General features: G+C 44.0%; 1 protein-coding gene across 1 annotated transcript in view; it reads right to left on the bottom strand.

Moving 5' to 3' along the window:
* maml3 (mastermind-like transcriptional coactivator 3) overlaps positions 1–25015 on the bottom strand; it is a 103672-nt gene that overhangs the window by 51332 nt on the left and 27325 nt on the right. Inside the window, exon 2 of the mRNA XM_076728073.1 lies at positions 2108–2854. Within this exon, the coding sequence (XP_076584188.1) occupies positions 2108–2854 (747 nt within the window). The remainder of the gene's footprint in view (positions 1–2107; positions 2855–25015) is intronic.

Raw genomic sequence — 25015 nt, 5'->3', positions numbered from 1 at the left:
GTTGAAACGACAACTTTAAACTTTTTAAAGTGCCGTCATTTGTGTGACCTAAGATTATGAGTGCTTTGCAAAAATAACAAAAATAACTAAATAATATGTTGGAAATCAGCCTGAGAAAATCTTATAGATTCAGATGTGCCGGTCTTGTAGGCTGCACAGCATGAGGGATGACCATCGCAACGTGCTGTATGAGGTACAGTGATGGGTCCTCAAACTAGAATGAGTGAAATGCCTTTGGACTGAATCATAAAGGGGGTTGAGTTTGGACAAGGTGGACGTTGAGACAAACCTATAAACGCATTCACCATTGTCAATCTGAATGAGAGAGATGCTACCAACTAAGCGTCTTGATGTCAAGAAAAAACAAAAAGTAACATCCAGTAATGAATATTTTCCTCGCTATAATGTTGACACAAAGTCCACACAAAGATGTGGAAGTACCATTACAAGCAACGCAACACAAAAATCTTCATCTACTCCCACCATCTGAGGAAGTGAAGACCCTGTGGATTAACTTGATGGAAATGTCCTCACAACAACAACAACAACAACTGGAAAACTCTTAGGCCACATGTGTGCGCAAATCATTTCACTTTGGACTGCTTTGAGGGCCCAAACTAAGCAGCATTTGCTTCAAAACTGAAGCTCAAGGAGGGATTGATATCGACTTCTCACTTAGAACCTGTAAGTTTTGCCATTTTGATGTTGCTTTCCTGTTTAATCCGCTGGTTAGCCTGCTGAGTTTGGCATCAGCACGTTCTGCAGCTAATGTGGCGAGTAGCATCTATTGTAAACCAAGTATTCAAGACTGAGAGACAGTCAAGAGAAACTGTGTGAATGTTAAGCCTCATTTGAAGCCAATTTAATAAGTAGAGTTGTAGGTCAGACGTGCGAAACTGCTTGTTCACGTAGCTTTTGTGTCATCTCACATAGCCAGAGCTAACATTATCTCCGCACTTCATACTGCAATACAAGCTCAGCTGGTGTTGTTGTTACAGGAAAGCGTCCTCTGCTGCGTGTTGCATCTGCATGTGTGTCTGTTGCTGCTGTATGTAAATGTGCTTGATAAACATGCCTGTGATACACTGACTGTTGTATTTATATAAGATGCTTTGGGTTTTTCTGCCAAATAAATGCTAACCTACATTATGGGGCAGGTTACTCCTTCCAAAACACATATGGCCTACACCTCAATTTCATTCGAGCCAATTGGAGCCAATTTTAATCATGCTTTCTTTCTTCAGATATGTTCCCCTATATCACTAATAGAGAGGTAGAATCATGTTTTGTGTGGAGTATCCCTTTTATTTTTGTGATACCATGACATAATACTGTTACCATAATAAATAAAAAAAATGGTTTGATATAAGTTTTAGGTCATATTGCCCACCCCAACTACTTAAATATTTTCTCTCTTTACTGATCTGGTTGGACTATTTAGGAAGTGGTGAGTGATACTGGTTCACTAAAGTAAAGTCCTTACAATGTCCAGGAAAGTCTGTTCATAGCTTGAGAGATTTTTTAAGTCTGGCTGGAAGCCATTTGTCTCAGACCAAAATACCTCACAGCTATCTTATAAAACTATATTATAACCTCAGCACAGCCTGTAAGCATGTTTGTTTCCCATTCTGTACCGCTCACAGTGTTATTCATTGAGTATAACTGAGAAACAGTAAACTGAAAGACATATCTGTGTGAATATAACACCATGAATTTGAATCAAAAATTAGTTACGATCTTAAAATCAGTTCAAATGATCTGAATACTGAAGAAAGTGGATCAAAAAGCTGAAACAATCAGGAAATCAGAATTAATAACAAAGAACCTTTCAATGGAAATTTCTACTCATCACCCGCAATCCCTGCATCAGGGATGGAAAAACTGCAATTTGTAGTGTGCATGCAGATTATACATGGTTTATGAACTGTTGCTGCTGATCTATTGTGTCTGTTAAATGAAATTAAAACAACAGGCATTGGTACTCTGAGTAACATCTTGGCCAATGTACTGTAATATGACTGAATAATCTAAGATGGTCACAACTTAGGGCAGAGATAGAGGTTAAATACCCCTGCCACAGGGCATCAGGTTGACCCTTAGTACTGACCTGTGGTGAGCCCATGGGAACCTGTGGGCCTCCCTGTGGAGGCTGAGGAGGAGGAGGCAGGGCTGGTGCTGGCGCCGCCCCGCCTCCAGGTGCTGTTGTATTCCCAGCTGTTTCCTGCGGGCCTGGTGTCTGATTGTTTGCTGGCCTGCCAAACTCTGCCTCTTTCTTGTCTTCGAAGTCCTCATTGAAGAGGTCGTGCATGTCGTCCTCTGGCACAGTGTTGGCCAGCTCATCGATCAGCTCCTGCCACTCCTGGTCATTGAGGTTGATGTCAGAGAACAGTTTGTTCTGATTGGACAGAGACTGGGGATCAGAGGACTCCATCCCACCTCCGTCATCCAGTGGCTCCTGTTTCAGGTCTTTGAGGAGGCTGAAGCTGTCCTCCAGGTCTGGCAACGAGCCATTCAGCTTCATGTCTGGGAGATGGCTGCCACCATTCTTTCCCAGCTCATCTGACGCCTGGCCTATGTGGTTGCCATTGCTGTTTGTAGTGTTGTTTCCGGTGGAAGTGTTTGGCCCGCCAAGTATAGGCTTAATGTCCATTTGGTGATGCAGTGGAGAGATGGGTGGTACATTGTTGTTATTGTTGTTGTTAGGGAGACCTGTTAGTGAGTCCAAACCACCAGAGCCATCCTTCCGTACCCGTTTGGTAGTCGGTGAGTAGCTGCCTCCATCACAGATACCATTCTGTTCTCCATTGAGAGGTGATCGTGCACTGTCCAGTTTCCTTTTTACAGTCTCCTGGAGCTGTAACAAACAGGAAAAAGAAAATGGATTAGGACTGAAGGAGCACCAGAGATGAGACATGTAAGCAGCACAGAAACTTTTCTGTGGTCTTCAGGGAGCTAAGAATGGAAACAACATGAGATACCAAATCAATAAGGCAACAGGTTGCTTCCTCTCGACGCAAATCAAGAACTGTCATGAGAATGAAAGGTGTGCCAAAAATCTAAATATCACCCAGACAAATCAATCGTGCTTTCAGAACAGATTCAATCTGGCTGGAATAATGATCACGTAACAAGGTCTGACACAGAGCACATATGCATGTGTACAGAAGCATGAAGAAAAACATGGGTCAAAGCAATGAGTAGCCTAAAAGCCAACTCCATGAGCAACCACAGCATGCAGAGAGATTCAAGATTTTCTGAGGAGGCAAGGAAAGATCAGCTCGTTCCATCGGCAATATTTTCCCGATCACCACCATTAGCCAATGGGTGGATGAGCTACCCCATCTAAATCTTACTGTAGGCAGCCTCTAAACAGTCCACTATTCAGTCTCACTGCCTGTGTCATGACACAGGTAACGACAGGGAGCTAACAAATGCTGGCTGGTAGTTAAGACAAACGCCATCATGGACCTGGACTGACTGCAAAAATTAACTTTTACAAAACTAATGCATATTGTCAGCAGGGGGTTAGCTTCACAGTCTGACAGAGGATACAGAGCTTACGGTTCAATGCAGTAATGATACTTTTACCAATGCTTGACTGAAAATATTAAGCATGGTGGAGCGGAAATGTACTCCTGCTTGGGGAAAAATGTACAAGAACTGTTTCAGTGAGAGTCTGTGGTGTTAGGAAGGTCTGGACAGAATTTGAGTTTGTTGTTCTGCTACCTGTCAAATGGAGTTTTGAACAACATCAGCAGCACTTTAGAGGCTCGGTGCATTGTTAATACGTTGTTATAATGGATAGCACATAGGGCTTTCAACAAATAGTCTAAATTCAAATTTATATTTGAATTGTAAAAAATCCATACATCTGATTGTGAAAATTAATATTCTGATGTTGGGGAGGGCGAAAACCTTTAAATATGACATATTTAAGTCTCTCCTGTCATAATGTCGGGTGTTCATCCTCTCTCTTGCTCCTCTCCCGAATCGGTGAATCAAGAGCTTATTTCAACCAAACCAGAGTTAGAGATGACTGTTGGAACAGTGGAAGGATGAAGCAAGACAGTTTTGATGAGGTTATTTTGTTTTTGTTACGTTTCAAGTTTGCTTGATGATGATAAAATTACTGTTTATGTGAATGGAGGCTGGTGGCTTTGGCGAGAGCGATACAACAGCTGCTTCTGGTTACACAAAACTGATCTCACTCTTTAACAGGAAGGTACCTTTATTTCCATAATGTTGTGAGACACTTATTGTAACAATCTGAGCCTGTAAGTGGCAAAAACAAATACTTTTAGAGGACATATATTGACGGTGTGCAAACACTACACTGCAGCGCGTTTTGTGACTGCTGTGCTGTTGTTCAATACCGAAAAAACTGAAAAAAAAAAAAAAAAAAAAAAAAAATGCCGTCTCTATTAGTCACTTGGACACAAAAAAAATATTGGAAAATAGGGTAGATGATCAGATAATATGTGAGTGGAGTCAAGCCTGAAAGCATGCAAAAACCCCCCCCAAAACCCTGAATTTTGTAATTTTGAGGTTTCTGTGCAATTTCTGAGCAATTTAATACACTCTCAATCTCAATTTTACTCCTAACTCCTGTTAATTTCAAACCCTAATGAAGTTGGCAGAGAAATAGTAGACGCTATTAAAATGACGGATGGGAAGCAGGGACCTCATTTATGAAAGGTTCCCAAGTGCAAATTTTGTGCTCTGACCCAAATCTAAGCCAAAATTTAAGATTCATTCAAAAAGATGATCATAGAGTTAAATTTGGTGGAGCAGGCTTGCATTTAACGGTAACGAGTTATGGTATTATTTAATCGTTTTGTTCTACGTATATCCCAGATAACGTCGGAGACTATTCTTAAGAGGCCATCAAAGAAGAATTTGAAAGCGGATTTGGCTGCTCACTTACAGCTAAATTGATGTTAACGTAATTCAATATTTTCAGATACAGGTGACTTTCTAAAAGAAGCAAAATTAAATTCCAAAACCAAGGATAGCTGAAAAAACAACATTAATGCTCTTGCAAAGAGCATATAATGAAAAATACAATGTACATTTACAAGAAAGGACATACATGGCACAATATTGTGAAAAAAAAAAAATCATTGGTACGAGCTGACTGGACCCTTCTCACAGCGAAAACTCCTTCTAATCTTATTCCTTTCATGCACACGCTTAAATTTTTTCATCACTTTTGGGACATTACATAGACTTACATTCATTTCCATAACCACTATTTGCAAAACCTTAACTTTTACCCGAGGCTTCACCCTGAAATTTAATGACTGACATTATGGGGACCTGCATTTTTTGACTGCGTAAACAGATTTATGTCCCCACAATGTGAGTAATATACACACACACACTTGCACAAAGGCATACAGACGCATAGTCCCACAAACGCACATTGATTGGAGCAGTTTGCCGGTTACATGTACAGTACATCTACATTTCAAACAGTCCTCTGTGAAAAGAGGAGTCGAGAAGCTGTAATATATTTTGTAAAATCCACGCTCTTAGCTGTCACATGTGAAAGAGTCAAACACACACAGACAAAGGAAGCACCACTGATACATGTACGTGTGCGAAAGCACGCTTAGCTCTTTGTTATTCAGATGGAACAACAGACAAAATATATTCAGATTGTATTCTGACCCTGAGGTGGACCCACTCAAGCTGGCAGAGCACACACACACACACACACACACACACACACACACACACACACACACACACACACACACCACATCACAAAAACACACGCACCATAACACCGAGCACACAAATCATCCTTTTTTGACTTTCTTGGTCTGCTGCTGTGTGAATGTGTGTGTATGTGTGTAGTGGGGCTGTCAGGTTGGCCTCCCCCTCTGTTCTCCACTATGACTGACAGTCAGCCTAATTATCTTTATGGCATGATAAACACTATTAGTATTGACAGCCAAAACTACAGTATGTGTGTGTGTGACTCCTTTTGAACTCTTATGCTTGTGTAGCCATTAGAGGAACAGCTGAGAAAAACACAGGAAAACACACATCTCCACTGTCACGACACAGCTTCATCAACTCTGTGTGTGTGTGTGTGTGTGTGTGTGTGTGTGTGTGTGTGTGTGTGTGTGTGGTCCTGCAATCAATTGGTTTAAATAATTCAGGTCTCCTGCATGCGGGGTTGGTTTTGTGTGTGTACGGGTGTCTGTGTGTTTGTGCATACATGTGTATGTGTGTGTTACCGGCTTTCCCTAAATGCCAGTGACTCATGTTGATAATAACAGACTTGCCTTTCAAAGCCCACCTATAAAAACTCCCATAATTATCCAGGTGGTGTGAACTATTGCACCCTCCCACTGAGGGTGGGAGGGTGCAATAGTTTGTGTGTGTGCTTACATGTTGGCACGTGCATGCACATGCACAAATACACACAGAGGTTTTGCATACACACCCATTTATTAAAAAAAAAAAAAAATATATATATATATATATATATATATCACAACCAGTTTAACCTTCTTGATAAAATCCTGAATATAGAGACAGAAAAATAGAAATAGAGAAATACATCCAGACAAAAAGCAAAAGATGGACTGTGGTTCTGTCTGCTCTGTGCTGTATGAGTCAGCATGCCATAGCCTGAGGGAACGTTGGCAGGATGAATGACAAAACTGCGAGCCAGAACGAAATGAAACTTTATATTAACTGTAGTTAATCATTTGTTTCTTTTAGCACAATTAGCAACCTAATTACGCCGCTGAATTACAGTAATATACCTGACATGCACTGAGAACGGGACTGACAATATTTCCATTAATTTGACAATCGCGGCAGTAAAATAACTGAATTGAGAGGAGTGAGTGTTTGCATGTGTCAGAGAAAGAAACAGATCCAGGCGAAGAGAGGAGACGATATTGAGAGTCAGAGACAAAGAATTTTGAAGTAGTTTAATCAAGCTGGAGTGCTTAGCGAGAGCGGAGGGAAAAGAGCATCGGAGAAAAAAGGACAAGAGGATGAAAAAGAGCAAAGACAGGAGAGAGAAAAAGGAAGAGAGCGCTGCTTGTTTCCCCTCCTGCGTCTCTCTCTGTATTCTTTGACATAAACACCTGCTGACTGCTCCTCTGTCGACTCCCACAACAGACAGAGAGAGAGAGAGAGAGAGAGAGAGAGAGAGAGAGAGAGAGAGAGAGGGAGAGAGAGTGACAAAGACACAGGGAGACAAAGGTAAGAGAGGGACACACACACACACACACACACAGAAAGGAGGAAGAAGGGATTTATTTGTCAGGCAGAAGGTCTTTCTGCTTTGAGTGGAGGAGCTACCAGGACATGAAGACGAAGAGGAGAAGAGAGGGTGAGGGAGAGAAGAGGTAGGTAGTGGAGGGAGGAGGAGGAGGAGATAGGTGGCTTGATGGAAAGGCATAGCTCGCCAAATGACAGCGGGGAGCAAACGATGAGAGGGTGATCAGAGAGGGAGAGGGAGGGAGAGAAGAGAGACAGAGATGGAACCACTAAGGTGCTGTTGTTATAGCAACCTGCTGCTCTGCTGCTTTGTGCGCTGCATCCTCCTCCTTCTTCCTCCTCCTCCTCCTCCTCCTCCTCCTCCTCTCTTCTCACTCACTTACTCCCTCTCTTGAGGTTGAGCATCATATCGAATTCAAACCAATGTCTCAATATTACACGAACATGTCAATGTCGAAGCAGTTCCACAACATGTGTGATTTTTTATGTTGCAAGCTAAATGTGGAGGTGTGTAGCTGACGTGCCTCTGAACAGCGGAAACCTTTTGTCTATAGGACTGCATTTGTGCAGACAGAGACACACTGCATTCCTCCTAATATTCATCACAGAAGGTGTGTTAAACCTGATTAAAGGTCAATTGATTCTTCCGAGCGATATATTTCTGCATGCCATGCAGCCCTTCTTCTCGCCATCCTCTGTTCTCCCCATCCTTCCTCCCTCGCCGCCACATTATCGTCCCACTCGTTTCTCTATACCGAGTGAGGGGACAGTCTCGCCAATAACAGGCAGCACGTTGCCATGTGACACACACACAAAGACACACGGAGTGGCTGCACGGTGAAGACCAAAGTTTACCAGACACACACGAACGTGGCACTCGTGCACTTTCTAAGTATTGTTTGTCCTGAAACAGGAGTTGGTTTACAGTAAGGCTCTCTCTGCTGGATGGTAAGTGAAAAGCTACAAAATATATATACAAGCTTTTATCAGTGTGTGTGATCCCTGGAATTCTTGCTGAGAACCTGAAGAAGTGTGAGCAACAGAACTGCGCTGCAGATAAATCCTGATCCCGGCATCACAAAGGAGCAGACCGAATTTTAATGCTGACCACAAACTGTGTCCCATCCACTATGTCTACTTCCGGCCAATAGTCGCAGAGTGACGATAATCAAGTTGTCAGATACAGGTAGCAAGCACCCACAAATATCGGTCATAATTGTCCAAATTTCATTAGGTTCCCCCGATGCAGGCCAGTATGCACCTTGCTTGTAAGTGTGTGGCTGTGTGTGTGTGTGTGTGTGTGTGTGCACTTGTTCCTGGTCTGGCCCACTAGACTGTGAAATGAGTCAATTAAATCAAACAGGTCTTTAATAAATAAAAGTGTGTCCTGCTCTGTGTGTGTGTGTGTGTGTGTGTGTGTGTGTTGATGTGGGTTATGGCAAAAAGCTCTGACATGCCTTCACCTATTTTAAACCATAACCTGCCAGTAAATGCTGCTGGTCGGTTGTAGGGTCCTAACATGTGACCACAAGATTGTCCTTAACTGTCAACCCTCTGAGGCTGTTCAGGAAAGAACTCTAAGTGCACAGTAAAAAACTGTCAAGACTGAATTTATTTGTTTTGAGGGATTATTTCACCTGACATAATGTAACGGAGAGTAACAGCATCCAAACAAGCTGCAGCATGACCACATGCCCCATGTAGGAAAGTGACACTGTAACAAGACGACTTCACTGACTCACTGTTTGATTTTAAAAGACACCAGGAGCAGATGCCAGTGAAGAGTCACTGTTTGTATCTCACAATTCATTTATGCATTTTCTATGTTACCAGAGCGGAAGTGAAAAAAGGTTTTGATCTTGGCTTCCAGTAAGAAAGGGTCCGACATCATTTTCATTTTCATTTTCATTTTAAAATCCCACCACTGGTGTGGAATGTCGAGTTTTAAAAACATACCGTCTTTTTATTTACTTACTACTTGAGTCATTTCAGCGTGAGGAACTGGGGAGATATGAAGCCAAAACAAGAAGGAATACAGACGGGAGTGTCAGAGCGTCTGTCCTTCATCTCAAGGATGCTGGTTCAAGCACATGTCAGCAAGCATCCATCCTGCTGAAGTGTCCTTGAGCAAGTCACTGAAACTCATCAGAAGAGCCTCTTTGTGAATGACCCTGACATAAAGGGTGTGCAATTTGGTCCAAGTTGAAAAGCACAATTTGGGAGAGATGTGGGGCCATGTTGGTGAGCAGACTGAAGGTTTGGACCTTAAAGGAACAGTATGTTTATTTGACGAGGATAATACCACTATCATGTCTGTACTGTAAATATGTAGCTGGCGCTAGCAGCCAGTTAGCTTAGCTTAGCACAAAGACTGGAAACAAGGAAACAGCCCACATCTTTGTCTTCCTCTCATATCAAAACAAAGAGGCAAATCAGTTTTGAGTATAAAACACTGGCTTTGGACTTCTTACTCGGGCCTGTGCAATACTTCACTCTGACAACTTCACATTATTTTGATTATTGTAAGATTGTCGAACTTTATTCCTGAATGTCAACCTTTCAAGACGCATAGTGTTTAGTTTTCCTGACCAGATCCCTGAACATTGGGCAATAGATGGACAGAACACAAAAACAAAGCGTCTGTGAAGTGAAGGACAGAAAACTCCAAGTGACAAGAGGAAGGTACAAACAAAAGAACCATTTGGCCGCCGTCCCAGAGAAGTGTGTATGTGTGTGAGAATAAGAAAGCGCCTGCCAGTCTGCCTCCTGTACACAGGGGACTTATACAGCCCTGATTTGAATACACACGCACTTCTAATCTTCTAAACAATAAAGCTTTAAATATTACCTTTTCCACATTCTGCAAATGAATGCAGTTTTGTTTTGCAGTTGGAGCATTGGCAGATTTACGTATCGCTTCTTTATCCTGCAGCCAAAATAAGAAGTGTATTAGACAACAACCTGGCGTTGTTATGACACGGCACTAAGTTGGAATATTAAGTATTTTCTAAACGATTCACTTCTTTAAGGCTGCATGCTCTGTCCAACAAACTCAACAATACAGGGGGGAAACTCTGGCAAATACTGGCAACTTTAAAAATTGTATTTATTCAAAAAAAGAATCCATGCACACTTAAAGACACATAAAGAGGATAAATGTATTTAAATAGCTTTTTGTTGTTGAGGCAATGTTAGCCTGATATCAGACACCTGATCAAGTGTAGTACCACCCTACACAGGCAGATAGACCAGCACACACACAGAATAAGTACTATTGTGGTGTGGTTTATCACAGCTTTCTCATATCTATATATCTTATGTGAAATGTGTGTGTGAGTGTGTGTGTGTGTGTGTGTGTGTGTGTGTAGTAAGAAAGAAAGAGTGTGAGCTTGAAAATGCATGTGTGTCATCAGCAGTTTCAAACCTGCTGATCTGACATAAAACCTAGTGGCCACAGAAAACCATCACTTTTTCCTCCTCATCTACACTATCCCCCCCGCCCCCCCAACTCAATAACAGAGACCTTAATGTGTATGTGTGTGCGAGAGAGTGAGTGTTTGTGAAAGAGGCAAAAGAGCGAAAGAAAGACAAAAAAGAGAAATGGAGTAAGCTACGGCGCAGTGTGTTAACACACACATTTACAAACCATTAGCATTGAACGCACAACTTATCATCATCCGAGTCAAGAACTGCATGCACGCGCGTGTTTGTGTGTGCATCACTGCATGTGTGTATATCTGAGTGTGTTTACATTTTCTAGATAAAGTGTAAGTAATAAAGAGGGCAAGCAGAGAGAGCAGAGAAGCAACAGAGAGCGAGAGAGAGAGAGAGAGAGAGAGAGAGAGAGAGAGAGAGAGAGGACAAGAGAGGGGAAACTGTGTGTGTGCGTGTGTGTGTGTGTGTGTGTGTGTGTGTGTGTGTGTGTGTGTGTGTGTGTGTGTGTGTGTGTGTGTTTGTGTGTGGTTCCTGGCCGAGCAGCTCCTCTCTATTTATAGAGCCGCAGCTCCTTCCTGTTTCTGGAGCTGTACCATCACGCCAGGAGGGGGTGGGGGGTGAGAGAGAGAGAGAGAGAGAGAGAGAGAGAGAGAGAGAGAGAGAGGGAAAGGGAGTGTTGAGGAGAGGGAGGAAGTGTGAGTGGGTGTGTGGGAGGGGAGACTGGTCGTGTTTGAGTCTTTAGTAAATCAACAGATCCACCCCCTCTCTTTTTTCTCTCTCTCTCTATCACTCTCTCTCTCCCCCTCTCTTTTTCTCCCCCTCCCACCCCATCCCTTCTTCCTCCCCCTCCCTCTCTTACTCAACAACATGGGCTCGGCCAGCAGCTACAAAAAAACTATACACCAGAGAGAGAGAAGGAGAAACGGGAAAGAGATGCACAAAACTAAACAGTGCTAAAGGATGATTAGTGGGATATTTTTTGCATTTGATGGTGAAATTACAGAGTTCTTTTGCACAATAGGACGCTGGTGATTAAAAAAAACTGTTTAGAGACGATTGCTGACATGAAACAGAGCAGAGCAACAACTAGAACTAAAACTATTAGGTTTAGAAAATCAGGTGGTATCTGTATGACTGAAAGCACCTATTAGAAAAAGCATTTCATACTTAAATGACAAGGAAAAGGTCATTACTCTGTGGTGGAAAATGATCCCTACTAAACCCAAAAGCAGAAACTATTTGTCATTTCAAGACATCTTGAGAAATGTACAGCACTAAAGATGAGCACAGCACGCTTTAGACTGCAATACTTTTGCGCTCTTTTTTTAGAAAGCCAAATAGAATACGTTCCAATTGTCTTTGGTACATCACGAAGTAGATAAATCGACTCCACTCTAACAGTATCATGTAAGGTCAAGCAATACTAGAAAACTGACATAAGATGCCAAAAAAATGACTCCTCTGGTTGTTGACTTCCTTGTCTACCTGTTTATTTGACGCCATGTAACAAAGTCCAACTCCACTTTAAACTAACTATTGAGGCTCTTGAAATGGTGCGACTGCAAGCCGAGCAGACTATCTGCCAACTGAGTTAACTCAGAAACTCACAAGTGGACCTCAGGCTAAGAGTTATTGTCAAATTGCACTGTTCATTTGTGCAAAACCAATGGAGGATCATGTCTTGTAACAGCATGAGTGACCCTACTGTTTGGTTGTGGCACCTACCAGGATGGGGTTAGGATCCAGGTGGGAGAGCATACGCCTTGTAGCTGTTACACCCTCCAAGTGACAGGTGAAAACTAGCCGCTGGCTAAACCATATGTAATGGAGGACATGTCTGTCTACACTCCACCCAGGTCAGCTGTGGATTTAACATTGATGAAGCTGCAAGTGCAAAGAGAACTAGACATTTCAAATTTGGGGGGAAAAAAAGACCAAAAAAAGACCCCTATGAGTCTGCCCCTAAAAAGGGAAAACCTGACTACTCTGAGCCTAACTTCAGCCAAACTGGATGGTTAGCAGGTTTAAAATTCCATTTTTAAGTACAAAGCACGGGTAGTTGTCTTTGGGCTCCAGTATTTTATTCAAACAGAGGAAGAATGCAGGCTGTCCAAATCCTGTCCACACCTTCCATAATGACTCTCCTGTGTCTATGGTGCAAAACGCTACGGGACACTGTACGATATATTCTAAGAAACCATTAAAGCTTAAAGCAGAACCATTCAGAGATATTTTGCCCTTGCTAATATTCATATACCTTGGCCCCTTCCAGGCAAAGTGTTCAAAGTGTTCAGCTGTATTATGTGAGGAAATGTAAATATTGGATTGGGAGTCCATATCAGCAGATGCTGTATTAAATGACTGTTTGGGATGGGGCCAAAAATGTTGATCTGGACATACTACTGGTTTGCCTGTGGCGGCTGCTGAGCTTCTCTGATCTGTTGTTCACTTTGGAAGGTGGCCAGTCGTTGTTTGAAATACTAAATACAATCATACTGTTAATATCATCCAAAAGCAATGAAATGTGTCCTTTAACAGCCACCGATGCTGCTGAAGAAAGTTTTTAACCCTGACCGTAGATACGGACAAGAACAGAGAGGAAAAGAAAGAAGGGAAAGAATGTGTGACCGTGTGTGTGTGTGTGTGGGGGGGGGGGCTCCTGGCTTCATGGCCAGATGGTCACCAGGAGGGGCCTGACAGCTGTGTGTGTGCGTATGTGTGTGTGTGTGTGTAAGACAGAGAGAGAGAGAGAGAGAGGGACAGATTGTGTCCAACACCTGTCCTCCCTGGACACAACAAAAGAGAAAGCAAGAAAGGCCAGCTAAACTCAACATGGACAACATCAGACACACAGAGCAAGGGACAGAACAAAGGTGAGAGACAGTGAGAGGTGGACTGCGTGAGAGCGACGGAGCAGAAGAAAGACAGCAACAGGGAGCAATGTACGAGAGAAAGAATGGAAAAGATGAGAGAGACAGGTGGAAAATGAGTGGGAGGATTTTCACCTTCCTTCCTTCATATGGAGCCAATTCTCTTATCGCACATGTAGAGGATGACATCTGCAGCCAAAAACAAGCACGTTGGTGTGTAATATTAGTATTAGTCTGTGTATGAGTCTACTGTAGGTGTATAACTGTGTGCATTTCAGAGGGGCTCCTCTGATTGGCTATGTTGGGCGATGTGCCACAGAAGGCGAGCGTGCGATTGGCTGCGTTGAAGCCCAGTCGGTTTCTGCCTCTGCCAGAGCCTGTCGTGAGGGCAGACTGGTGCACAAACACGCACACACACAGATTTATGGATGCTCAGTAGCAGGAATGACTGTTTTTTCCCTCCTTTTCACCGGTTTTCCCTCTCTCCACTGTTGCCTCTGAGCTGAGGGGGGAGAGAGGGAGAGAGCAGGAGCGACAGTGAGGGAGAGAGGCTGCTATGGTAACAGATCACTGTGGCAGCCAGTGGAGGGGCCCTGATGGCTATTTGGCAGCGACTCCACAATCTCACTGGCTGCACACACGCGTCAGTGTGAGTGAGTGTGTGCTAAGTGTGTATGTGTGTGTTGACCAGAAGATATGCTGAATGGGGAAGTGTGTGCGTGTATGTATGAGCCTTTCTGGGAGGAATGAACCCATTGGGCTGTGTGTGTGTGTGTGTGTGTGTGTGTGTGTGTGTGTGTGTGTGTGTGTGTGTTTGCTCTGTGCTCCAGATGTCCTTAGTCGTGCAGATCGATGGCCACACGAGAGTACATCCCGCTAACTTGAGTCACGACACCCATCTCCTTATTCCTCTCCCATCCAGACTGCAGGACTCTTCCACTTCCTCTTCTATTTAACATGTTTCAATAATCAAATACTTGCCTGTGGATTGGCCTATCAGTTGATAAGCTCGCCTTATCATTTCCAAGATGATAAATCAGCTGATGAGACAGCAGCAGTATGTTGCCTGAATAAAATCCTGCTATTCCACTTCTCTCCTGGCTGCCTTCACGTTCTCCTCTCTCTAATTTTTCTCTGTGCATAACTAGGTCATGCAGTAGTAGACTGCTGTTGGCTCGACGCTGTGCAATTCTTTGAATGTGTGTATGTGTGTGTTTGTGTGTGAGTGCGTGTGTGTGTGTTTGTGTGTGTGTGTGTGTGTGTGTGTGTGTGTGTGTGCATGTGCATGTGTTTACACAGCCTAAACACACATTTCAAGTAGACCTGGAAAGAACAAAGTCCAACCAAGTATGCGTGCATTCAGGAAACAAATGCAAGATCCAAGTACATGCACAGACGCACGCGCGCACACACATACACACAATACACACACACACACACACACACACACACACACACACACACACACTCTCTCACACACACACACACACACACACACACACACACACACACACACACACACAAACAAACAGATAATTTATATTGGCATTTTGGACAAGTAGAATAGACAGGACAGTGTGTGTCTGTGTGTGTGCATATAGGAGGAGATTACGTTTACTTTAGTACCAACATTTTGACGGCTCCACATTTCAGCGTACTTTGCTTGTGAGTAGTCGAGTAGTTAGAGCAGTCTCACCACCCAGAGGAGCCGCACACAACATCAGGATTTTCTTCGAGGGAAATGCATCAGTATTTGAAAGCCGCTTCACACCCTCAGTATACCCACATGGTGTTTTCACTTATTTTGTCTGATTAGACATGTGGACAGACTGTGGCCATTGGCATCTCCCTGACTCCCCTGTTACCCTGTGTCACCTGTTGGAACGGGACGTCCTTTTTTATCGGGTCTTGATTGGGCAGCGCCCTGCGATCGGCTGGCGACCGGTTCAGGGTGTACCCTGTAGTTTGATGTGAATACAACAAAACTGTCTTGACCTTAAAGAGAAATGCATCACTTGGATAAAAGTGCTGCGGTTACACTTATAAACTTATGTTAATTTGAACAGGTTAGTGACTGCACCGTAAACCTGCTAGCTGCCAGCTACTGTGGCTGGTATGCGCTAGCATGTTGTCGGTTCACTCTGTAGCTATCTCACCACATCTTGCTAACTAGCCCAACAAGGAGTCGCTATAATCCAACATCACTCCCTCGTTGACTCATTCTCTCCCTACATAACAGGCAGAAGTTTTCCTCTACAGCGAGCAGGAAATTTAGATTTTGGACGACGGTGAGTCATCATCATTTTGTGTCATCACTGACAGCTGCAGCGTCGCACAGCTGTCATTTGCACATCTATAAAATGAAACACTTTGCGTTTTGGGGAATTTACGCTGAGAGTAGTGTTGAAGTCATAGACACTGCGCTTTAGTTGCTTTCTGGGAATTTCTGAAAGCACCATATACATTTTACACGCAAACATGACATATGACAGATGGTAAATGGAGTGCAAAACATAGCAACTCTGGGGTGATTTTGGACACAGCTCTTGTCCCCTGGCCTCCAGAACCACCTATTCTTCACTCATTCTTATAGGCACATGAAGATTTTCCCAGCATAGCTCCTCCCAACTTCAACCAAAGCAGGTCCGATCAACCAGAATCACTGAAAACACCTCTGTGGGTGTGCAGGGCCTTTAGCACTCTGGAAGTAGTTCTAATTTTGATGATGAAGTACATTTTACTGCTTATAACTTCTGTATATATTAGACATTCTTGTAATGAGGTTATGTACTTTGAGTTTAGAAATATAGTGAAAAGAGCTAAGAAATATTTTCAAAGCAGAACTTTTCCCTTTAGCTATTTTTACATTATGGTTTTGCTGCTTTTAGTTAGCAGAGGACTGGACTAATTGTTCTTCTGACAGTGTAAACTGTGAATGGATCTCTGAATCCATGGCTGGCATGTGTCTGAGTGTGTTTGCTCACCGCTCCGCCTCTGGGCAGAAATCATGAGGGGAGCCAGAAGACAGAAAGACTAATCCATCAAGACCTATACAATACAGCTCCCCATCCATCTCTGCCTCTCCTTCTCTCTCACTCTTTCATCCCATTGATCCCATCTCATGGCAGAGTGATCTTCATTTAATGCAACAACAACGACGTGCTGTGGTTTTTGTTTCTGTGCGTGTTTCCTGTGTTTACATGCGTGTGGTCACTCTCGCTTCCCTCGTGTAAACTGCCCTTTTTATACCAAAACAAACAGACTTTTACCCTTCCTCTAAAACTCCATGTCTACCGCTCTTCACTCATCTTTCTTAACCTCCCTTCCCCACTCTTTTTCAGTATCCATCCCCTCCTCTCTGTGTCTCTCACCACATCTCCCTCCATCTATCCTGTCCCGAGCTATGCATCATCTCTCTCGTCTGTGCAGAGCAGGCAGACCCATCATTACCCCAGCATGCGAGTATTGATCCACTGCCCCAGTGTGTATGTGTTATTTTAAGATGCTCAGACCTGTAATCAGCGTGTTAATGATAGTTATTGCCAAAGCGACAAGCTTTGTGTGGTTATTCCAGGCCTGTAGATACCAGCGAGAGGCTGGCAGCCTGAACACACATACACAAACAAACGCACATAGATGAACAAGCTACGAGGGTGGATGGAGGCGTGCTGGTGTTCTAATGAGGGTAAGTGCTGCTCTGGGGCTTGTTGGCTCAAATCTGCAGTGAGGATCATTTCCTGCTGTCTGTCTATCATAAAAATGAGAGTTCATAGCTCACACACGTCTTCATTATCTTGCCAGGGCTGCTACAGTTAAGTGTGTGTGCCTGTGTATTTGTGTACAAAACAGGTATATGTGGCAGCTGCCATATCTGACAATGGTGATGTCATCTGTGCCCATGAGCATTATGGTTATGAAATTTTCAAACACCTGCAGGAGAGTTTGCGATTGCATCTTGCCCGTTAAGATAATTTTTTTCCGAGCACTGACACAGAAACGAAGTGATGTGTGTGTGTGTGTTATGTGCATGTGTGCGCACACTGCTGCCCGTCAGCAAAAGGGAAGTGAGGCTATATAGCTGCAGGCTTTGACTCGCTCTGGACAAATGACTTCTGCATTTCCCCAAAACATGGCAATTTCACATTCCTATCAACACACGGTAACCAAACCACCATGGCCACAGACAGACAGACAGACAGACACACGCACACACGCACGCACGCACGCACGCACGGGTACAGGTACCTTCATGCACACAAAAATGCACACATGCAGATACAATTCATCTTGATATATTACAGAATACAGGTGTACCACCCCCACACTATCCCTCCAAAAGCAAATCCATATTCTCTCTCGCTTTCTCAAACACACACACACACACACACACACACACACACACACACACACACACACACAGAGCTTTGCCAGTATGGATAAGCCCTATTTGGCAGTGTTGAGGAAGATGCATTTCAGAGGTAAATGACATCATTACCATATAAATGACTTCCAGCCAAACACATCTGCTAATGTAGCTACACGCACGCACACACACACACGCACACACACACACACACACACACACACACACACACACACACACACACACACAAAAACACACAATCACACAAACAAATATGATATGGCTTACACACATTTTAAGTGCAGCAGACTTTCACACTTTGCACACACCCAACACAAAACTCAGCGTTAACCTCACACATCGCCGTACAATTAAAAGGTGTACACACAGTGTAGCTCTGAAGAGGTTTAATGCTTGCAGGATGGGAAGTCCAACCTTACGTATATACCACCATAACACCTAAACACCAGGAAGCATGCACAAACAACACAACGTTAGCCGACCAAGAGCTGAGACTAAAGCCCAAATCAAGTTACACTTTCTGACCTCTTCAAATAATTACTGCTGTTCTGATGCTTACTCCTGTAGAGACCTGTAGTTATGTGGAGAAGGCTGAAGGAAAATATATGCTCTTCAACAATGCTGCTCTGCCTCACATTCATATATTTATTGTAAACACATTCACACCTTGGAGTTTCTCAGAATAACACATATTGTTCTACTAATGACCGCTACAAGTGAAGTGTCCACAGTACTGGTGTTTGCTGTAGTAATATCTGCTGCGCTGGCTCTATTCTTCTGTGTTGTGTGTTTGTACTGTTACAATGGAGCTAGTTTTTTTTTTTTTTTTTTTTTTTATGCTTCCATTTTCCTATACATTCTCACCCAGCTACAGGGCTCTTACTGTAAGTTGGTAACAGCTACCCAAAGTAGGCACAGCAGGGTTGGTTGAGTGAGCTTAACACACCAAATGCTGTTGTTTTGATTCTTTTGGTATCAAAAATGAGAAAGAAAGAAAGACGAGACTGCTGAGCGCTCCTTCAAGTAACCAGATGATGGATGAGACAGAAGCAAACCAAAGTTTTGTTTACATTCAGTGTTTTTCACCAAAATGCATTGTGTGTGTGTGTGTATGTGTGTGTATGTGTGTGTGTCCTTGAGGGCCTGACGAATGTACTGAATGGATTTCCTTCCTCAAAAAAGATGTGAAAAGCCAATTTCTGGAATATTCTAACTGTGTATCGTGTACCCCCATGTTTGCTGGCTCGCAGGTCAGGCTTTTTTCCTTCTTTTTCTCTGCTGACACACTTTGATGTCTCCAAATGTCAATCAATGGAACAGTGTGGAATGTATATTGTGTACATGCAAGTGAACAATATAAACAAAATGGGGACTCACTTGCAAAAACATTTCTCCATAGATCTGCTAGTGGTCAAAAACTCCACAGGGAACCTTCAAACTCAGACACAAAGCAGATTTAACTCTAGCTATCTAGCTGAATACTTGTGCTGATGTAGATCATAAACTAAGTTTATTACCTGAAGCATCCCCATCCAATCAAGTACACAGACTGCACTTACAGCCTCACACACCAGCAATTACACCCATAGCTAAGAACAGGGCACTCAGAGAAACAGAAGAATATGATTGGGATCTGTATTCACATGGTGGAAAACTTTGATGTTTGCATCATTTGTTGACTGAATAATCTGTTATCTATTTATTATCTATTTTCAGTTTACAATCCTCACAAATGGACTTCATGGAATGTTTAAGCTCAACAGAAATACTGACTTCATTCAACTTAGAAATAAATAACGTGAAAACATTTCATGCCGAGGTTCAGCGCTCTCAATAGACAGTTTCACATACCCACCACAGTGCCGCAGTCTACGGTTCTATCTAGGGACTTCAGACAGTGTCAGGCATTCGAATAATTTCAAACAAGTGTAAACCCACCATGACGTCACCCATTGGTTTGTGGACTACCATTTTGAAGCCTTGAGTCTGGCATCATGGTCGTCACCATCTTGGTTTTTTGGAGAAAGACGAGGCCGTATTTGGACGAGAGGGCAGAGCCGGGGAGGATACGAGTTGCTATGCCTCTGTCTGGATTGGATGTGACTGAGAGCCCGAAGACACGCCGAGGACACCACTTCTCGTTCACACCGTAGCCACACCCTGACCCTGTTTCATTATCTATTTTAGTCTTAATGGGATGAAAATTGACAAAATGAACATCATGCTGCATTAAAGAAGACCCAATCTAAAAGTTCAGACCATAAACGCATTCGGAAACGGTTTACTGAGGTAGTGAGAGGTACGGCCATTTTCCCATGCTCGCTGCCTGCCCTGCTGGCCATTGGAAAGAAGGCAGGTTTAAGCTTTGGCTTCACTTTTCAGACTCAGAAGCACTGTCCATTATTTCTATGGTCTATGATTCTGAAAGCCATATGTGAGGACTAACAACCCTCTTCTTCTGTAGGGTCCTTATTTTTTCAGCTCTCTGCTGTTTTCCAGCTGTGCTGCCCCCCTTGGTGGATGAAGAAAAAGCCTTGTCTGTCCACAACAATGCTACGATGGGCAGACAGGCTCGACACAGAATTTCTTCTCGGGGATCTACAGTATGTGTGAACAAAGAAAAGTGCTTACCCAGATACACTGCCCTGCAATGTTGCAGCTGCATGTGTGAGAGGAGCTTACGTGACAAACACAAAGGAGCAGAAGGGTTTGGTGTGACACAAGACTAAGCTCAGAGAGAAGCACTACTCCTATACAGACAGTCACTGGCTGTGTGTAGTGGGCGCTAACATAAAGCTGGCACTGGAGACACTTTCCCATGCTACAAAGACAAGAGAAGGCAGGTAGGCGACGCTGACTGCAGCAAAGCTATGATGGCCGTTATTGTCCTCAAGACTAGGACGGCTTTTATCTACTCTCCAGGCTCAAAAAGAGGAGCGAGAGAGAGAGAAAGAGAGAGAGAAAGAGAGGGGTGTGGGGGGATAAAGAGAGAGAGCACACAGGCTGCCTGCGGCTCGCTTTCAACATCTCAATGACTACATACACTCCTCTCTCTCTCTCTCTCTCTTTTTTCACCCTGTTCTCCTCACTGGTCCTCTCCTCCCTCCCTATCTGTAGTTCTGCCTTTTTCTCCTCCTACTCGCTCTCTCTCCCCTCATGCCCCCAGGCCATAAACATCCGCATGTCACACACATGCCATGAAACACAATGAACACACATGCACGCACGCACACATGCATGCACACACACACACACATACACATAGAAACCACCACAAAAAGGAACACCAGCGGTAGGCTTTGTTCCACAGTGCTGGTTCTGGGGTCCCGAGGAACCGTTCATGCAAAAACCAAGTCTGTGTGTATCTGCACGCACACACACACACACACACACACACACACACTCTCCCTTAACCCCCCACTGCCCGACCGCCCTCCCACCCAGACTGTCGCTTCTTAACACCATCACTTATTCATGTGAGTGAACATTAGAACAGGACTCTCCCTCTCTGTATCTGCCTATCCATCTGACTACAGTGTGTGCGTTTCTCAGAGGAGGGGGTTTGTTATTGGTGCATGATTATGTTACGTTGTACTGTGCGTGTGTGTGCGTGTGTATGCGTGGTGTTAATTCAGGAGGTTTATATTCACGTTTATAGACACAGAGAATGACAGGATCAGACAGAAAACCAGTTCTTTGCACGCCGTTTACTCACCAACCTGTATGTCAAGAAAGGAAGAGTCCATGTGTGTTTCTCTGTGTGTGTGTGTGTGTGTGTGTGTGTGTGAGTGTGTGTGCGTGCGTGTGTCTGCGCGACACAGAGAAAGAGAAAGAAAGGCAGAGAAAGAAAGTGACAAAGGAAGTTATTAATTATTTTAGCTCCTATTAGGAGGAACACGTCGAGTCAATACCCCTGGAGATGTGTCATGAACGCCTCTTATTGTTCTCTAGCTGACATATGCCGCTCTTCTCCTCCTCCCCTCCCTCCTCTCCTCCCTCCTCTACTATCCTTCTCTCCCTGTCACATGTACCTTTCCTCTTCTCCCTCCTCCCTTCACTCATAGTCCTCCCTCTCTTTCTTTCTGGCTGTGACATGCACATCTCTCCTCCTACCTACCTCATTTCTTCATGGTTTTTTTCTTGCTGTCCTCCAGCAGCACATAACCTCAACCTCTCAGCCTTTTCACTCCGATGTCCCATCACTGCTATGCTCCCCATATCACCAATTTCCCTGTCTCCCATTTTGTTCTCATCTCTCGTTCTTTTTACTTCCTCTTTTTCCCCCATGAGCGCATCCTACCTCGAGCTCTTCGTCCGACCTAGCTATCCTGCCTCTCCTTCCATTTCTATTCTACATTCACTTCATCTGTGTTGTCTTTCCTCCTCTTCACCCACACAGACAGCTCACTCATCCCTGTTGAACTGTCACACTGTCTGTTGTGTGGGGATTTGCCTTCATTACGGGGACAAAAAGCAAGTCCTCATAATGTATATCACTAAATTTAGGTTAGGGTAAGGTTAGGCAAGTAGTGGTTATAGTTATGGTAAGTCTTCAGGAATTTAATGTAAGTCTATGTAATGATTAAAAAAGTGACACAAGTATGTGTGTGCATGTGTGTGCGTGTGTGTGCCGTTGGGAGATCATCTGGAAACTCACAGCCTGCCTCAGCTCAGAAGCCGCCTCGGCTTTTATCCCCTGTTCAGTCGCAGTGACTACAACCCGCCCACAGCCCACTAAAGCAGCCAATGAGAGGATGGCAGGCCACTTCCTTATTTCAAGCGGCATGTGGTTTAAAGAGGCATTGGACTATTACACACATAGACAGGAAAACAGACAGAGAGAGACGGAGAGACGGAGACAAAGAAGGAGGAATACCCAGTTTATGGACATAGCTTCACGACAAAGCAACCAGCAGGAGAATCCTGTTTGCTGTTGCTACGATTGGGTCAACCTTAAGGTTAAAGTCAGGTCTAACACTGAAAAGGTGAACGCTGGTTACTACAGAAAACCTATACCACAATGTAAAGCATAACTACTAGCTATCATCCTCTGATTATTCTCCTTTCTTTGAAGTCACTGATTTGGTAATACAGACCAAACTTTACGGTTTGGGTTCAGTCTCATCACCCCATCACCCCAGCTGCAGCAGGCAGATAACTGCTTTTCACTACATGTCCAAAAAGCAGACAGGTAACATCAGCAATTAGCTGTTAAAATAGTGAAGCCTTTAGCCTCTAAAGAGCTGAATATTTCCCTCAGGAGTTGATGGAGAACAAAACAGAGCTGAAGCCAAAGTGAATATTATATAGTGAATATCTTATAATATATTAGAATAACAATTTTATCTTATATCCCAACTGCATTCAGAAGAGCGCATTTAGGTCAGTAAGAGTCACATGAGTTCAGTTAGTGAGTCCTCGTCTCAGTGTAAAGTTAACAGTGACCACTTTTAATGACACTGGTGCAACAACCCTGTTTAGTCCAAAGAACTGCATAATATCTGCTAGCATCTAGCTAGCACATAAGCTACTCTCTCATAAGCAGTCGGCAACACTCAAGTCAAGACAGGAAGATCTTTGACCTTGGAGTCTGTTAGGAGTCACCAGTCTAATACACAAATGAGACATTAATTATCTGTGTGCACACATGCATACGTACACATTTGTAAGTAGACACACACACACAAACACACACACATTTGTAAATCCACACACACAAGCTTAAGCACGCGAACAGAGATCAAAATCATGATTGTATAGAGGTTTATGAACAGGCACGTACTTCCATACACACACAGGCTCATGTGCACGCACACACGGCTTTCTACTGTCCCCCAGACAAAGAAGGGAGTGCATCCCTGTGCAAGTGCCCCTGGGGGAGACCTGATTCTGCACCCACCTCTTAACCCCCACATGAATGCACACACATACACAGACACACACAGAAACACACACACACACACAGATATTAACCCGCCCCCGAGCTTAACTGCCTATTTTGAAGAGTAACAAACAGGCTAACACACAAAAGTGGGGGATGGGGCAAAAGGGTCCCTCTATGGTAACAAGGGCATTATAAGCCAATTAGGAGTGCCGCCTGAGTGACTGACAGACAGGGTAGAGAGCGCAACACGGCTCACTGTCTGATGTGAAGAAGGTGTGTGTGTGTGTGTGTGTGTGTGTGTGTGTGTGTGTGTGTGTCTGTATCACATTGCCTTCCCCTCTCTTATTACTAAAGCTTTGGGCTAAAGGGCTCTAATATGTGCACATAAACAGTCTAACACACACACACACACACACACACACACACACACACACACACACAGGGCAAACATCCACATGATCCCCTCCCTTGAGGTCCACCTCCTACACGCGAAGGCATTCAAAAGATCTCTTTGTCTCTCTATCGTGCCAGAGAAATGGAGGAAAAAGACGAGAGAAAAGGAGAAGCAAAGTGAGGGAGACTAGAGAGGGGGGAAAGAGAGCAAAGTGGAGAAAAAGAGCAGTGACAGGGAAAAGGGTTTGCAGGAAAACCAAGGAGCAAAGAGGGAGACCTGAAGGGGGAGGGCAGCGGGAAAACATGGAACAGGAGACAGAGGAACGGGAGGGGGAGCGCAGTGGAAGACGAGGAAAGAGCGGGCGAGGAGATGGAAGCTGGAAAAGAGCAAGAGACAGCCGGGCTCCAGCACTGCTCTGAACTCGTTTGATCCAGTTCGTCTCGCCAGGCGTTCCTCGAGATACATTCCTGTGGCTGGCTGGGCGCAGAGAGAGAGAGAGAGAGAGAGAGAGAGAGAGAGAGAGAGAGAGAGAAACAGAGAGAGAGAGAGAGAGAAACAGAGAGAGAGACAGAGAAACACACACAGAGAGAGAGAGAGAGAGAGAGAGAGAGAGAAACAGAGAGAGAGAGAGAGAGAGAGAGAGAGAGAGAGAGAGAGAAACAGAGAGAGAGAGAGAGAGAGAGAGAGAGAGAGAAACAGAGAGAGAGAGAGAGAGACAGAGAGAGAGAGAAAAACAGAGAGAAAGAGAGAGAGAGAAACAGAGAGAGAGAGAGAGACAGAGAGAAACAGAGAGAGAGAGAGAG

This window comes from Chaetodon auriga, chromosome 4 (assembly GCF_051107435.1).
Source record: "Chaetodon auriga isolate fChaAug3 chromosome 4, fChaAug3.hap1, whole genome shotgun sequence".
Lineage (NCBI taxonomy): Eukaryota > Metazoa > Chordata > Actinopteri > Chaetodontiformes > Chaetodontidae > Chaetodon > Chaetodon auriga.
This window is presented reverse-complemented; position numbering and strand designations above follow the sequence as displayed.